At 48.4% G+C, this 16,495-nt stretch overlaps 1 protein-coding gene and 1 long non-coding RNA gene across 2 annotated transcripts in view; one reads left to right on the top strand and one right to left on the bottom strand.

Moving 5' to 3' along the window:
- LOC145721498 (uncharacterized) overlaps positions 1 to 3,540 on the bottom strand; it is a 43,167-nt gene extending 39,627 nt beyond the window's left edge. The window contains exon 1 of the long non-coding RNA XR_014145223.1: positions 3,179 to 3,540. This is a non-coding gene — a long non-coding RNA (uncharacterized LOC145721498). The remainder of the gene's footprint in view (positions 1 to 3,178) is intronic.
- Positions 3,541 to 4,511: 971 nt separating this feature from the next.
- The window catches only part of AGFG2 (ArfGAP with FG repeats 2), a 22,631-nt gene continuing 10,647 nt past the window's right edge, over positions 4,512 to 16,495 (top strand). The window contains exons 1-5 of the mRNA XM_081822771.1: positions 4,512 to 4,883; positions 13,254 to 13,347; positions 14,226 to 14,341; positions 15,433 to 15,586; positions 16,237 to 16,448. Of these exons, the coding sequence (XP_081678897.1) occupies positions 4,663 to 4,883; positions 13,254 to 13,347; positions 14,226 to 14,341; positions 15,433 to 15,586; positions 16,237 to 16,448 (797 nt within the window). The 5' untranslated portion in view covers positions 4,512 to 4,662. The remainder of the gene's footprint in view (positions 4,884 to 13,253; positions 13,348 to 14,225; positions 14,342 to 15,432; positions 15,587 to 16,236; positions 16,449 to 16,495) is intronic.

Below are 16,495 nucleotides of genomic sequence, written 5' to 3' on the forward strand. Positions count from 1 at the left end.
TCCCATGGTACATCAAAGGACCTAGGTAATATTTTAAGACCCTCTTGCAAGGCTCCTACGCCTTGCCCTAGTTCATGCTAATTAAAACTCGCATTAGCACATGAGAAGTACCACCAGAACCCAGGCAGCCGGTCATAGCCAGCGAAACTACAGCTTTCTTGTCGAGTTTCTTCTGATATTTCTCTCCTTAGAGGAGGAGAAAAGATATGCACTATTATCTAACTAGTTCAAACAACTTAATAAGACAGAAGACACTCTCTAGAACAGTCCCTGTCTAAGGGACGAAAACAATCAAGAGAAGTTAAAACTATCATTATTTGAAGACAACATGAGCTCTACCTAGAAAAATGAAGAAAAGCAACTGAAAAAAAAATAAAGCATTATAAACAGTAAGTTAATTCAGGAGGAAGCTGGATACAGTCCTGAAGCCCTAACAGAGCACCAGGCTTCTTGAGGACCTGTCAGGAATCTCGTGGCAAGTCAATTCCGTCAGGCCCCTTGTGTCACAGAGGGTGTGGTGAATAACGCACTCTGGAAGAAACACTTGTTCTGTATTTGGGTTTGCTTTCCCTGCAGGTTATGCCTCTGCTTTACCATTCTTGGAATTTCTGACTTTGCATAACACAGGGTGGTCCAGATAAAATTGTCTCCAACCAAGAAACTCACTTCCCGGGGAGAGAAATGAGACAATTGGCAAGCCATGGGCCGTTATCACATTTCCCATCCAGCAGAAGCAGCTGGTCTTACAGAACAATGAAATGGTGTTCTGAAAACAGATCTAGCAGTATCCAGGAGACCGCACCTGTGAAGCTGGGACACTTTCTTGTAGAAAGTGGTATGTGATCCCCAACAGTGACCAAAATGCAGTGTCAGCTCTCCCTCGGCCAATACAGAGGTCCAGAAACCAAGGACTGGGGGCGGGGGCGGGGGGTGGGGGGGTGGGTGGAGGGTGGCCGCTCTCACTATTACTTTTCTCTTTAAAAATAGTTGCTTCCAAATACCCAAGTCACTCACGCTCTGTAGACATAATGGTCCAAGGCGAGGTGCCACCAGGGAACCCAATAAGGGTTCCACCTGGCCATTTGGGACTCCTCCCCCCACTAGGGCAATGGCATGAAAGGGTGTTCCCTTTCAGCCTGCTACCCTGATTATGAAGGGGAAGTGGGGTTGTTACTCTCTGATAGGACCTGGGAGGGAGGTGGTTGCCTCCTTGTACCACCACACCCAGTGGCACAAATTAACAGAAAACCATCACAATCCATATAGATGTACTAACTTTCCTCCCCTACTATTGTATACATCAGGGTTTGGTGGGAGCTAAGTCTACCAATTTGTTCAAGGTTTCAGAATCGTAAGAACTAACCCTGGGCGACCGAGAAATACAGGAGGAACAGGCAGCACGGTGCAACCGTGAACTCTGAAACTTAGAGGGAACGTTTAAGGTGGTCTGAGATGTCACGTGCGTTTTATCTGGGTGTGACTTGATGTTGCCTCCTTTTAGGACATCAAAGTACATCTGTGGCTGTGATAACTAGAGAGGTGGAACAAAGTACACATGGGGGTGCCCAGGGCTTAATTCTGGGCCCTCTTCTGTCTATGCGCTGCACCTAAGCAACCTCATCCAGTCCCATAGCTTTAAAGAACTCCTGGCTATTGACTCCAAAACAGACATGTCCAGCTCGAGCCTCGCCTACAAATCCAGACTATATATCCACCTGCCTCCTTGATCAGCCCTTTGGAGGCCTCATAAGGATCTCAAGTCAACATGTCCGAGGCAAAACTACTGATTTCTGGCTATCAGCATCCACGTAGCTGCTCCTGCTACAGTCTCCCTTTTTTTAAATAAATGGCCCCATACGCCACCCAGTTGCTCAAAACAAAAATCTAGAGCCGCCCTTGTCCAATATGGTAGCCCTTAACCACATGTGGCTATTTTAATTTAAATCTATTGTATTTTTAAAAGATTTTATTTATTTATTTGACAGAGAGAGACAGCAACAGAGGGAACACAAGCAGGGGGAGTAGGAGGAGAAGCAGGATCCCTGCTGAGCAGGGAGTCTGATGCAGGACTCGATCCCAGGACCCTGGGATCATGACCTGAGCCAAAGGCAGACACTTGATGACTGAGCCACCCAGGCGCCCCTAAATTTAAATTTAAGTTAATTAAAATTAAATTAAATTAAAATTTCGGGTTTGCAGTTTTAGTAGTCACATTTCAAGTGCTCAATAGCCAGCAGCTACCATATTAGACAGATACAGAGCATTTCCACGATCACAGAGTGTTCTGTTGGACAATGCTTCTCTAGCAAAGTTGCCAGTGATTCCTCTTTCCCTCACCGCCACATGTAACCCATTAACAAATCCTATGGATTTTACCTCCAAAACATTCCCTGAATCAATCCATCTCTCTCCAACCCATTCCTACCACCCTGGTCTATGCCACCATCACCTTCCACCTGGACTGCTGAACTCACTTCTTCGTTGCCCTCATTCCAATCTTCCCCACCTATAACCATTTCCCCTCTAGTAGACAGAATAATTTGTTTTTCAGAACTGAAAACCAGATCATGCCTTGCCCCTGCTACTATTCCTCCAATGACTTCTGTGGCAGAGACTGCAGTTTTACCCTTATGTCCTTTCTTTCCTTCTGCCTCAATGACAGAACCTCTGGAGTTTAGGTGAGCACACAGAAGCCCAAAATAAAGAACACGTTTTCCAGAGTCCCTCCTTGCACTTAGGTGTGGTCATGTGACTGAGTTCTGACCAGAGAGAGCCAATGAGGTTGTGTGCCGTCTCCTGGCATGTCTTTAAAAAGAGCAGCCTCCTCCTGCTGCTGTAACAGGCATGATGGCTGAAGCTGGAATAGATCACAAGGTGAACTTGGGAGCGGAGGTAATGTCCTGTGAGCAACAAGATAGAAGGAGCCTGGTTCCCTGAGGTAGTGGAGAAACCCACCAGCCCTGAAACGCCTACCTAGATTTTTACATGAGAGAGAAATAAACTTCATTTTGTTTAAGCCCCATTACTTGAGGTTTTCTGTCATAGTAGGACCTAATTCTAACTAATACAGCTTTCCATCACACTTAGAAGAAAACCCAAACTCCTTACAAAAGCCTGGAAGGTTCTACACGATCGGTTCCCACTCCAGTACAATCCCCTCCATTCTCCCCTCACTCACCATGCTCCAGTCACTCTGGCTTTCTTTTTTGCTGCTTCAAAACACCGAGTTTCTTCACGCTCTAGGGACTTTGCACTTGCTTTTCCCTCAGTTTGGGTTGCTCCTCCTCAGATCTTCTCATGGCTGACTCCTTTTAGTTATTCAGGTCTCACCTTAAATATCACTGAGAGACATCATTAGAGATGGTTACCCTGACCAACCCTGAAATACCCAACAAGCCACTCTCCTTTACAATACCTTATTTTAATTCTCTGCGTAGGTGTTATCACTAACTGATGATTCTCTCTTTTGTTTATCGTCTGCCTCCCCCTCCTAGCTTGTAAGCTCCATGATAGGAATTTTGATGGTTTGGTTTACTGCTGGACTTCCACTCTCTAGAACAGTGCCTGAAACCGATTAGAAATTCAAGACGGGGGGCGCCTGGGTGGCTCAGTTGGTTAAGCGACTGCCTTCGGCTCAGGTCATGATGCTGGAGTTCCTGGATCGAGTCCCGCATCGGGCTCCCTGCTCGGCGGGGAGTCTGCTTCTCCCTCTGACCCTCCCCCCTCTCATGTGCTCTCTCTCATTCTCTCTCTCTCAAATAAATAAATAAAATCTTTAAAAAAAAAAATTGGTTAAGAAATTCAATACGTGTTTGTCAAATACTATTCCACGGATAGTGTGGTGGTTAAAAGCAGGGTTTCTAAAGTCAGACGACTCATATCAGAATCCTGGCTGGGCCATGTACCAGTGGTGTGACCTACCACAAGTATAACTTAAACTCTCTGTAGAATGAGATTTCCTGTGGCATAGGGTAGGAGTAAGCGAAATAGCATTTATAAAGCACTCCTTCTCCTCCCTCCCTTCCTCTGAGAGCTCCCTTCTTTCCCTCTTCCCCTCGGTCGCTCCTATGGCCACTTCTCTTCTGCTTTTCGTACCTCTCTGCACAGTCTAGCGAAGACTGGGCCTTTGAAATTTGGCGGGAATTAACGTCATCATTCAGGAGGACAAGGGTTGCGCACGCGCGAGACACCTACTCTTTCTCGCGCGCTAACTTTGCAGCCTAGACAGCCAGTCAGAGTTAGCGTCGGAGCCCGTGTTCCGAGGACTCACCAATCGAATCTGGGGGGCGGGCCGCCATGGAGGCAGTGGCGAGAGGGGGCGGAGACAGGGAGAGGGCACGCACAGTTCTCGCGGCAGTGTCTCTGCGGGCCAATGGGAGAGGCCTGAGGGTGAAGGCGGTGGGGCGTGGCATTGGCGGCTCCCGCAACCCAAGGCCGTCCAATGTCGAGCCAATCAGAGTGGGGAGGTGGGAGGAGACTAACCAATCAGCGTCCAGAATAGGCAAGGCAAGGGGTAGAGAAGTCTCTCGCGGACGTCGCCGACTTCCTATCTTCTGTCAGGGGAGCGGGGCGTGCGGAGGAGGCAGAGGAGGCGGGAAGGTGGCTGTGGTTGAAGGGATAATTGCTGACTTGCGGGGAGGAGGTCCGAGGGAGCGGGCAACCATGGTGATGGCGGCGAAGAAGGGTCCAGGCCCGGGTGGCGGGGTCAGCGGGGGTAAGGCGGAGGCGGAGGCGGCCTCGGAGGTGTGGTGTCGCCGGGTGCGGGAGCTGGGCGGCTGCAGCCAGGCAGGGAACCGCCACTGCTTCGAGTGCGCCCAGCGCGGGGTCACCTACGTGGATATCACCGTGGGCAGCTTCGTCTGCACCACCTGCTCCGGCCTCCTGTGAGTGGACTGGCGCGGGGTAGGAGAGGGGGGGAGGACCGGGAAGGGGCTGCGGAGTATCGGCGTTGGGGACAGCGGGGATCCGGGGCGAAGGGACGGAGCCGAGGTAGGGGCGGCGGGGAGGCCTGGGGACGCGCCTGATGCGCTGAGAGGGTCGTCTGCTGCAGAGCTGTCATGGGGAAGGGAAATTGGCAGAGGAGACAAGACACGATTGGAGTCGCGTTGCAGGGGAAAGGAAGGGCATCGGAGAAGAAGGGAGAAACTCCCGAAGGGAGGGGAGGCAAAACGAACCGAACCGAAAGTGGGGGAGAGTTGAAGGGAGCAGGGGGGAGGTTAAGATTTAAAGGGCCCGAGAATGACACACACCTTGAAAGGGAACTCTGTGTAGGTGAGGGGCAAATAGGAAAGGGGTAGAGTAAACTGGGCTCTAGATGAAGGTGTACTTATGGCTCGTGCCCATTCTGGAGTGTGAGATAGAGAAACCAATTTAAAATAGGTAAGTTAACCCAGGCTGACAGCATAGAGATTGTGACAGGTAAGGAGCCCTGTACCAGCGTTCGGGTGCAGGTCCTAATGTTGCAGGGCTTTGGAGTGCAACCCAGAGGTAGATTTCTTACAAATCTTAAGAGATGAGAGCTGATGGATTACCGTGTTAGAGAGCTTAACTTCTCCAAAGGTTTGGGGATCTGGATGAGCCATCCTTAAGTGTAGTAGTTTACACCTTTAAGCTTCTTGTTGCCATGGCTTGGTCCTGGTAGTAGCATCTGGCAGCTCTTTCTAGATTTGGGGGAGTTTTGTTGTATAATCTGCAACGCTACACTTGGCACTGGCACTGTATTTGGTCATGCCTGAGCTAATTTAGAGCCACAGTTCTAGGCCAGATTTCTGGTTATAGAGTAAGGTTCTTTTTCCCCCATAGGGAATTATTTGGTTAGATGCCTGATTAACATTGGCTACCAACCCTGTATCTCTATTCTGTATAAGTTCATCAAGAGATTTATTTTGACTTGTTCAGTATTGTTTTAATATATTGGTTTGTCTGGTTGGTTGGTTTTGTATTTAACAAGGGGTGCTTTCGTTGTTTCTTCTTACACCTTTAGGAGCCAAGGAGGGAGCAGTATTGTTCTTACATGACAGATGAGAGAACAGAAGCAAAGAGGGGTTTACCAGTGCTATATGGGGTTTGCTGTTTTCAGCATTTGTTATTGGATATTAGTTATGATCACGGCAGACCAGAAATGAAGATACGGTGTAGGATTATCTCTCTACGTGATTTTTACCTCCTTTGCCAAACTTCTGTGTTCTGATCAACCTCACTTGTGTGTTATGACTTTGGTCTAAGTAAAAGCTATTATGGCTCTTGGGACAATGATTAGAACCCAAACAGGAATGTGTCAAAGGTAGAGACTTAAATAAAGCAAAAGGGTAGAACTGAGACTGGGACAAGTACTCTGAGGAGAAAAGGAGCAAAGTTTAGGACTATTTATAGCAGAAAGAGAAAGAACAGATTCCTAAAGATCCTGTTATGAAGAGGAAAATCTGATTATAGAGTCTGGGAGCAGAGGGATAAAACTGATGGCATGTCAGAGTCTAGGTCCTAGGAAGAAAATGTTTGGAAACAGTGTTAATTCATCCCCATGGTTAGCTGCACAGCACAAAAGATAAAACACTAACTAAATGGGAGGGCTGACACCTTTATTATTATTTTATAGATCTTGGTTTAAAGTATCCCATAGATAACATTTCCCTTCTATAATGAATATCCCTCAATCAGGACAAAAGGAGGGTCAAGGGATCTGGCACACATTAAAAACCTGATTTCTTTTGCTAGAACACTTAACTCCTTAAATATCAGGGCACAGTTTACAAAACTTGACCACTTTTCCCCGGTGCTCATTATTGTTGGTCTTTAGTGAAGGATCAAAAGGCCGGGCCACTAAATGAAGTTGAATTGAAGGCATGTTGACATTATAAGGAGAGAAATATCAGAGGAAACTCTAGAAGAAAGCTGTAGTTTCCCTGGCTGTGTTTGTCTGCCTAAGTTCTGGTGGTACTTCTCATGTGCTAATTGAAGTTCTAATTAGCATGAGCTAAGTAGGGCAAGGCATAGGAACCTTATAAAAGGGTCTTCACAAAGTATTGCCTGTGTCCTCTGATGGACCTTGGGAAAGGCTGGGAGCGGGTGGGTGGGCCGTAAACAGGGTGTGAGGTGAGGGATGCTTACTGCTGGCTGCAGAGTAAAGGGGGAGCACACACAGTTCAGCAGGCAATGGAGGGGCATGGCTCAGGGTGACACATAGACCAAGTAACATCTTAAATCCACATGGTTGATTGCCCACAGATTAGGATTTCGTGGTACTGGGAAGTGAAAATCACGGTAGGCCAAGAGGCTGCACATTCATTCAGTCAATCTGTCAACATACATTTACTGAGTGTCTCTCAAGCTCCAGACATGGTCTTAGGCATTGGAGATATGGCAGTGCACAAAACTGTACCCATCTTCATGTAGCTTACACCATAGTGGAAGCCATGGACCTTAAATCAATCATTAAATATATAATTGCCGGTGATAATAAGTGCTGAGAAGTAAAATAAAGCTCAGCATGGGCTGGAGAGTGATGGGAACTCATGTTAAGGTATGATGATGAAAGAAGAAATATTCTTTGTTTAAAGGACGAGGGTATTGGGGCGCCTGGTGGCTCAGTCAGTTAAGCATCTGCCTTTGGCTCAGGTCATGATCCCTGAGTCCTGGGACCAAACCCCGTGTTGGGCTCCCTGCTCATCAGGGAGCCTGCTTCTCCCTCTCCCTCTGCCGCTGCCCCCTGCTTGTGCTCTCCCTCTCTCTCTCAAATAAATAAATAAAACCTTAAAAAAAAAAAAGGACGTGGGGCACCTGGGTGGCTCAGTCGGTTAAGCATCTGCCTTCGGCTCAGGTCATGATCCCAGGGTGATCGAGCCCCGCATCGGGCTCCCTGCTCAGCGGGAAGCCTGCTTCTCCCTCTGCTTGCTGCTCCCCCTGCTTATGCTCCTGCTCTTGCTATCTCTGTCTGTCAAATAAATAAATAAAATCCTTAAAAATAAAAAAAAAAATCTATCTTTAAAAAAAAAAGGACGTGGGCGCCTGCGTGGCTCAGTTGGTTAAGCAACTGCCTTCGGCTCAGGTCATGATTCTGGAGTCCCGGGATCGAGTCCCGCATCGGGCTCCCTGCTCAGCGAGGAGCCTGCTTCTCCCTCTGACCCTCCCCCCTCTCATGTACTCGCTCTCATTCTCGCTCTCTCAAATGAATAAATAAATCTTAAAAAAAAAAAAATTAAAAAAAAAAAAAAAAAGGACGAGGGTATTGAGGCAGGGCAAGAATTCAAGTACCACACTTAGCACCATAGCCAGAGAAAGGAGACAGCGAAACTGGCTTTATTTTGAAAGCCAGCTTTCTGCTGAGGATGTTACAAATACGTCTACCTCTCAGGGGAGTGGGGTGTTCTGGGGGCAGTGAGCACAATTACCAGAGTTCCCATCTGGCTGCACAGGCTGATACAGCAAAGTTGACTGTTGCAGCCAAAGTTGAATTTCCCAAGATCTGGAGAAAATTTTTGATTTTAATACTGGTGGGTGGGTATGACTATGGGTCCATCACTACATGTGAGAGCTCATTCTCATTTTCTTTTTTCATGAGAAATATTTTCTCAGCTCTAGCAGAAAACCACAGCGTTGGTGTGAGGGACTGAGAGAGAAGCTGCTAGTTTTGGCTGTTTCTAAATTTATATACATGCTGCCACAATTGTAGGTCCCAAATTTGACCTAGTTTTATTCATTTGGTTTTCGTCCAATACCTAGTTTCCTTAACCTGGATATAGGTCCTTCTCATTTCCCCAGCATATACATCCGCCTGTCTGTTTGGCTGTGTCTGACTCTCCTACTAGAGAGCAAAGCTAGGACAGGGTAAAGATTGCTGCTAAAAAGTGCTTTTTCCAAAGCAGTGCCTTCAGTGTTTTTTCTTCTTCTGGTTTGCCTGGATGCCTCAATGGATAAACCATGTTTCTTTAGTAAGAAAATAGCTCTTGAGGCCTGAAATGTCGTTGACACAGGGATAGGCACTGTCTTTGACACCCAGTTTTGTTTTGTTTTTTCCAGTAAAGTCTGTGTCATGCTTCCCTAACCTGGCTGTTTGGGTCCATCTTTAATCCATTGTCCTTTGGGACTCAGTAACAGATACTTGCCTCCTCTACTTCTGTACAACTTTATTCCAATAGTGGGATTAAGTCAGGATTCGGGTGGACAGAGCTCTGGGCTGGGTGCCAGGAGATGTGCTTGACAGCTCTTTCTTTGTGACAAGTTCCTAACCTCCTGGTGCCTTAGTTTCCCCATCTGGCTTTGCTCGTAGCGGTTCCTCGTTGAGCACTTTTATCTCCATGGAAGAAAAGGCCTTGTGTGTTGTTCAATAATTCAGTACTTTTCCATCCGTCTGGGTTAGAGAGGTAGATGTGTCCCTTGCCCCTGTGTTAGTCCCGTCCCTCCGTCCCCTCCCACCTCACCTTTTATCCAAAGACATGAGAAGAAGGGGGAAAAAATGTAAAAGGATTGAGAATAAGCCTGAAAAGGAAGGCAAAGGACAGCAGTTTATCATTGTCACTAAGGAAGAACTACAGGAAATGGGTTGAAGCAGGGATTTTCGATGAGGAAGAAGTTTCCTAAAATTAGTGAAACTGAGCCTGGAGCAGGGTAAGTGGGGAGCTGTCCTATTAGGGACTAGAAAAAGTCTCTAATAGGGACTCTTTTGGGTGATGTTTGGATCCAAGATAAGAGCCAGCGTGGCTTAGCTGAACCCCGCTCAAAGGCAGAGGACTGGAATCCCAGGAGCAAAGAAACCCCACGTGGGGGGTATGAATCCGAACACGAAATATTCAGAAGTCAGGAATTCCCAAGTCCAAGTTTGTCACAAAGGAAAGAACTTGGGTGCCGGGTAGAACTGTTTTTTCCATTGTTGACCTGACCGAACTTTCTTATGTGAGCAGCTGAGCAGGTTTGAGACTTTCATGAAGCAAGATAGAAGCAAAATATGGGCCGTTGTGAGGGTGATGACCACAGGAAAACAAAAGGTGTGGTATTTGTAAAAATAGTCGTACACTTGAGAGCATCAAAGGCAGTGGGGAGAGAGGCAAGGAGAGAGGATCGGGCGGGCTTTAGGGTCCCTGCAGGTCGCTTCGCTGCCAGGAATTCAGGGCACTTCAAAGAGGGATGCAGAGTACTTCAAATGCCAGTCAGGTGCTCCATGAAACAGAAACCGAAGTCGAAGCCCTCCCGACTGGGCTGAGGCCCGAGTCCTAGTAATGAACTTGCTTTCAGTTGGAAACACTTGCCCTATTCTGGGCAAATACATTTATCTCTGCATTTGCCCAGCACCTCCTGGTTAGAAATAACATTTGCTGTGATAACCTAAGGGCAGTGTCTCCTTCTAGCTCTCACTTCTTTGGGGGAGAATGTGCAAGTCGTGTTGGGGAGACTGGGTGCAGCTTGGAGACTTCGGTCTGTTTGATTCCAGGCCAGTAACTCAGATCTGGCCCCTTGCATGACCCTGCTATGTCCCCAGCCAGCCTCAATACCCCTCGACCATTAGATTTCAGCTACCGGGAGGAGAGGGGCTCTTGTTTCTAAATTGCTCCTGTCAGCCAGCAATGGCCTCTCTCTGATTCAGAAACAAAACGCTCTGACTCATAGGCCATGTAACTAGGTCCTCTTCCTGGGCTGCAGAATGTTGCCTTGTAGAGAATTTTCCCTGCCCCCAAACTGTGGCTCTAGTTATACATAATCCAGTCTACAGACATCAAGGTCAGAGCAATGCTTTTTGTACTGTGCTATGGAAACATCCTGTTCCCTCGGATTCATTTGGCCCAAAGCACCTAAATCACTTATTTTCTCTGCTTTCCCTTCACCCTATCTTCCACACCCCCTCCCCCGCCCCCAAAAAAACCCCCTCCAGTCCAAGCTCAGCCATAGAAAGTTCTGTTGTTCTAATCATCCCCTCTAGACTGATGAATGGGTCAAGTCCCTCCCCCTCCCCCTACAAAGAAGCACACCTCCTTGTTTACACTTTGCTAACAGTTCCTGGTTGTCCTGTCAGGAAATGTCAATGACCTTTTTGTGATAGACTTCGAATCTGTTTTCCTAGTGTTAACATAATACATTTTACGTTTGCCATGACCATTTCTCTTCCTTCCCCCACTGCTGCATCCGGGTGCCACATTCTCCCTGACCCGGCTATGTGTGGGCCTACATGGCACCCAACTGTGTTGGGAATTATCTTTGTCCAGGCTCCTGGGGTCATTGTAAGAAATCACCGGGTGATCAAGCACTAGGTTCTACAAGATAAGTGATATATATATGATATAGAGTGATAAGCAGCTGTCTCTTGTATCCCCCAAAGTGCCTACCATAATGCCTTGTATTTGGGTAAAGGAAATATTTGCTAGTGGGAGATGAAGATAAGGAGTGGGATCACTGGGCTTATAAGGTTGGAGAGGTCTGCTCTGGCTAGACCTCAGAAGGCCTGGCCTTTTGAGGGGGAAGGGCCTAGGGATTAAGGTGAGTAAGATCTAGGGAAAGAATATAAAAGGCTGTCTGGACTTCAAAACAAAACAAGGCCATTAGTAAGAGAGGCTTTAGGAGAGAAAACTGGAATATCTCTGAAATGTGATTAGAAGAGAGTCTTCAGGGCAGATCAGGTTTAAGAGCTGTTGTTTGCCATGTAGTTACAAAGCCTTGCTTTTGGATTTCACTGCTCTAATCTTTCCTTGGGGCATCAGTCCTCTTTGATACTGTCTTTTAAAGGAGTATTTTGAGACCCTTTACTTAAAAGTCTAGCGGCAGAATTGCTGAAAATGTCTTCAGTTGTAGCCTTCGGTGTCCTGTCCTTTGTTAGAATCCCACAATCGGTAATTTGTCATCTAAAGGGGCTGCCGCTCTTCACTGTTCACCCCGGGCTGTGTCACCTGTCCCCCCTCCCCCGCCTCCGTGGCATACACGTACACGAACACGACACTGCCGTTCTTCTAGACTCGCAGGGACACCTTCATTTTGTGGGTGCACCTGTAAGCCTGAATTTTCTCTAGGGTTTCCATTTGGTAAGCTGTGTGATCTCTGCCTTCCCTCTTTGCTTTCCTGATGGCATCAACCAGGACCCTCTTCTTCTGGAGTTACTTTTATTTTCATATCTTGATTTGCCCATTTTTTTTTTTTCAGGGGAGTAAAAGTCTGAAGAGCCTCATCAGCGGAGACTGTCTTTCCTGCATATGCCTATATGCTCTTTCACGTGCTGGTCCCAGGGGCTGGTTTATTCGTTGTGGTTTGGCCAGTTTTGTTTTCATCCGATGAGTGCCGTTGGTCTAGACCAGAGTAAAACTTAAGGGAAAAGGAAAGGGGAACCTGGCTTAGCGCCAAGTTTCCCTTGTGAGAACACTCCAGAGAGCAGTTGAGTGGGGGCAAGGAAGCCTTCTTGTCTACTGTAATCTCCACGGGGCTTCTGTGGGCACAACTAGACTCCCAGAGAGTTAACAGAACACACAGAGCTGCCGCAAAAGCACTACTACAGGATAGATGTTCCTGACTCATGCCAATCTTATATTCATTGTTGAGCCTGACTTCCTCCTGCTTCCTCGAAAGATCTAGAGCTGAGAAAACCTGGATTATCTCTTTTCCCAGCGATCTCTTCCTGAAAGAGAGGGGCCCTCTCCATCCCTACCACCACACTTTCTGTTGAGACGAAGAGGGGCAGGCAGGTGTAAAACAGTGGTAAAATAGGAAATGGCAAGTGGGCACATCTCTGAGTTCCCGGAAGTACCCCCCAGCCTGCAGGCTGAACACGGAACTGAGGCAAGGGAGAGATGGCTTCTGGATGGGCAGGCTCTGCCTTCCTCTCGAGAATGACAGGGAACACGACACATTCTTGACTCTCATTAAAAGCCTCCAAAATGGGCGCCTAGGTGGCTCAGTCGTTAAGCGTCTGCCTTCGGCTCAGGTCATGGTCCCAGGGTCCTGGGATTGAGCCCTGCATGGAGCCCTGCGTGGAGCCCCGCATGGGGCTCCCTGCTCCATGGGAAGCCTGCTTCTCCCTCTCCCACTCCCCCTGCTTGTGTTCCCTCTCTCGCTGTCTCTCTCTGTCAAATAAATAAATAAAATCTTAAAAAAAAAAAAAAAAAAGCCTCCAAAACATTCTCGCTTCCCTTCTTTCCTTGAATTAGGAAGTAGCTTCAGTCAGGGAATTCTACCTGAGCTTAATTTCTGTGTTGTTTTATCCTTTCTCCCTCCCCCTCCTCCCATAAACAGACCTGCGGTGCTAACTGCATTGTACTTCTCTTCCTGTTTCTCTCCCACAGGAGAGGCCTGAACCCCCCTCATCGCGTCAAGTCCATCTCCATGACAACTTTCACTGAGCCTGAAGTAGTATTCCTGCAATCCCGTGGAAACGAGGTGAGCCACCACCCATGGAATGGCTGCTTACTGGCTGTAGTTGCCCTTTGGGCCGGGGGAGCTTTGCCTCAAGACTATAGAAAAACCCTACAGCTTTCTTTTTTGGTCGAGTTTCTTTTATTTTTTTAGTATATAGCATATCTCGTCTTAGGTATATTTGTATATCTGCGGAATCTTATTTATGCAAATTGTGGTTTGTCTAGGCCTTTGTTAGAGGAATGAGGGGAAGGAGCAAAATCTCTGCAGGGGGTGACTCCTGGGCACTCACAGGGAAGACTGCCCCTTGACAGTTAGAGCTCCACATTGCTGAGCATTCAGAGTTGACTGGGCTGGCCCCTCGGAGTAAAATCTCCTGGAGCCAGCTCTACCCACCCGACCCTCAGCACTGTGGGATTAAGCCCATGCCATGTACTCGAACGTGGGTTAAACCCCTTCCCCAGCTAAATCTGCAGGCGGTGGAAGGACGCTGTCCTTGTTGTTAGCAGTCCTCCTGGCTTGCAAGAATTGGCTTACTTGGAGGGCGCCAATGAAGGAAGGCCTCTGGAGGGTGTTCTGGAAGACACAGCTCTGACAATTGTCCCTGACCCCACCCCCATCGAGATTTAGTTCCCCATAATTCTCATGGCCCTCTCTTTTCTTTTATAAGTTGAGTCATAATATGTACTTATAAATCTATTTTTACTTACCTAAGGCACGACCTCCCCATTAGATGGTCAACTCTGGGAGGCCAGGGATTGTGTCTGCTTTGTAGGCATATCCAGACCCTCAGCTGTGTCTGTGCTCAATAAATATGTATTGATGAATAAACTGGAAGTGGTATCATTCCCATCCCATGCTTTCTGCCTGAACTCCTCTGTTACCTGATTCCATTCCTTTAGGTTTGCCGGAAGATCTGGCTGGGTCTTTTTGATGCTCGGACATCTTTAATACCAGATTCCAGGGATCCTCAGAAAGTGAAGGAGTTTCTCCAGGAAAAATATGAGAAAAAGAGATGGTAAGGAGGAGGAAAGAGATTGCTACGGAGACCCATGTCCCAAGACATTCTTCATCTGACAGTCCAGCGTATAGACTTGAATTGGGGCTTTTCTCAAAGGCCAGACTTGGGTTGAATGGATTCCACCCAGCTTCAGTTAGGGCTCAATTCTGACTTCAAAATTATAAAACTACCGAAAGGACAACTTGTTCCCAGTCACTAACCCTGCAGATTTGATGCTCCTCTTTTGGAGAGAAATTAGACTGCTTGGAGAGGGGCTGGGCCTGTGGGAGTGTGGGGCAGGTTAAAGCTCAGCTGGGCCCATATATGCAGAGAGGCAGCTGGAAGCACCATGTCCTAGAGCTCTGTGCTTTTAACCCATCGTTTTTCCACGATTTATGTGTGTTCTGTTTTTCTGGTGATGAGAACAGCATCTCTGCTCTCCCTTGCCTTTTCTCTCCCCAGGTGGCACTTTCTATGGCTTGATCTCAGGGGTGTGTGCATGTTGGGGGGGTAACTCTAGGCTGGAGAAGAGAATGCAGACAGCAAGGAGATCGATGTGGACAAAACAGCATTTTGGAGCCCTTCCTGGGGGTGTCCTCCAGAAAAAGAAGATACTTCCGGAGTAGGGACCACATACATACACTGGAGTGCAGGGCATTTTATCAGAAGTCTCAGAAGCTAACAGGATAGACTGTGAGCACTTAGAAGAGGAGGTGGCAGAAACTTTCTGTGGGACTGAAAAGGAGGAACCTGCAGAAACACCTAGAAAAGAAAAAGGAGGTTGGAAAATAGGATCACCTGTCCAGCAGCATTATTGACGGGTTATTACTTGAAATGGGTTGATGTCAGAGAAAGGAGAGAGGAGAGAAAAAGAGGCCCAAGGCAGAGTGACGTGAACATTCCCACAGAAAAGAACGAGCATCTGACAGTAAAGGGGACGCTCAAGATGGGCAGAGCTTTGCTGAGTTACGAAGTTCCCTTTAGCTCGAAAATCAGAGGGCAAAGGCCGAGGGACCCGGACTGCTGCCACCCGTGCTTCCCAGGTGCCTACACTGAGCACGGCCCATGGTGTTACCCCCTCCTTTCAGCCTGACTATTCTTTCTCAAAGGTATGTCCCCCCAGACCAAGTCAAGGGGCCCGCTTATACCAAAGGCAGTGCCTCCACCCCCATCCAGGGCTCCGTCCCGGAAGGGAAGCCCCTGCGGACTCCTCTGGGGGATCCCGTGCCGTCTCTCTCAGCTGCTGCCTCCACCTCTGGCCAGGTAACTCTCAGACCTGCCCTTCGAGACTAGTTGGGGATTTGGGAGACAGGGGTGTCAGTTTCCTAAATCCAACCCCCGGACTTAGCCGACGACAGTACAGCTGGTGTGAGTTGGTTCTCGGCCCTGCTGTTACCTATGTCTTGGACTCACCTTGGCCTCCTATCTTTTGGAGGAGAGAACCCAACAGGAAGCGGTATTTAGGGAAGTCGGAGTATCGACTTCAAACCTGACCGTTGCTCCAAGGAAACGCAGGAGGGGCCGGGACACTGCCTCCAGCACCCGGGAAAGATGAGGAAGTAACAGCTTGGGGGGCGGGGGGGGGGGGCTCTTGGCAATATCCCTTGTAGCTCAGGGTTACTTTCACTGATAGGCTCTAAAATGTCTGCTTCCGGGAGGTGGTGTGCTGAGAAGACAGCGAAGTTAGGTATGCGAGGGGCTCAGGCCCCTCCCAGCAGTTAAGCAGTTTCCCTGTCGTGCAACCCACAGCGTGGCAGAGCTCGGCCCAGAGCCCAGGAAATCTCTCAGTTGAGGGCAGTTTCTCCCTCTCTTCTCTCTCCCCTTGCCTATCCGGGGGCAGCCTAGGGAGCCATGCAGGGGCCAGGTCATGTCCGGTCCTCCAAGTGCTCTATGTCATGCCTTCTCCTCTCAAGTCTGTCAGTCAGTCTCAGCCTCGGACGTCCCAGCCCCGGAGCTCTCAGCCACCTCCCCCCTCCTCGGTCAAGAAAGCCAGTACCGACCTGCTGGCCGACATAGGTGGAGACCCCTTCGCCGCTCCCCAGGTGGCCCCAGCTTTCGCTGCATTCCCGGCCTTTGGGGGTAAGTGGGACCTGGGAGGAGAACATTCCACAGTGTATTACCCCTGACACAAGGCCATTCACGCCCTTGGGGTGACCAGTAACCCCCCCCGCC

Source organism: Leptonychotes weddellii, chromosome 5, assembly GCF_054177405.1.
Source record: "Leptonychotes weddellii isolate Sample4059 chromosome 5, ASM5417740v2, whole genome shotgun sequence".
Classification (NCBI taxonomy): Eukaryota; Metazoa; Chordata; class Mammalia; order Carnivora; family Phocidae; genus Leptonychotes; species Leptonychotes weddellii.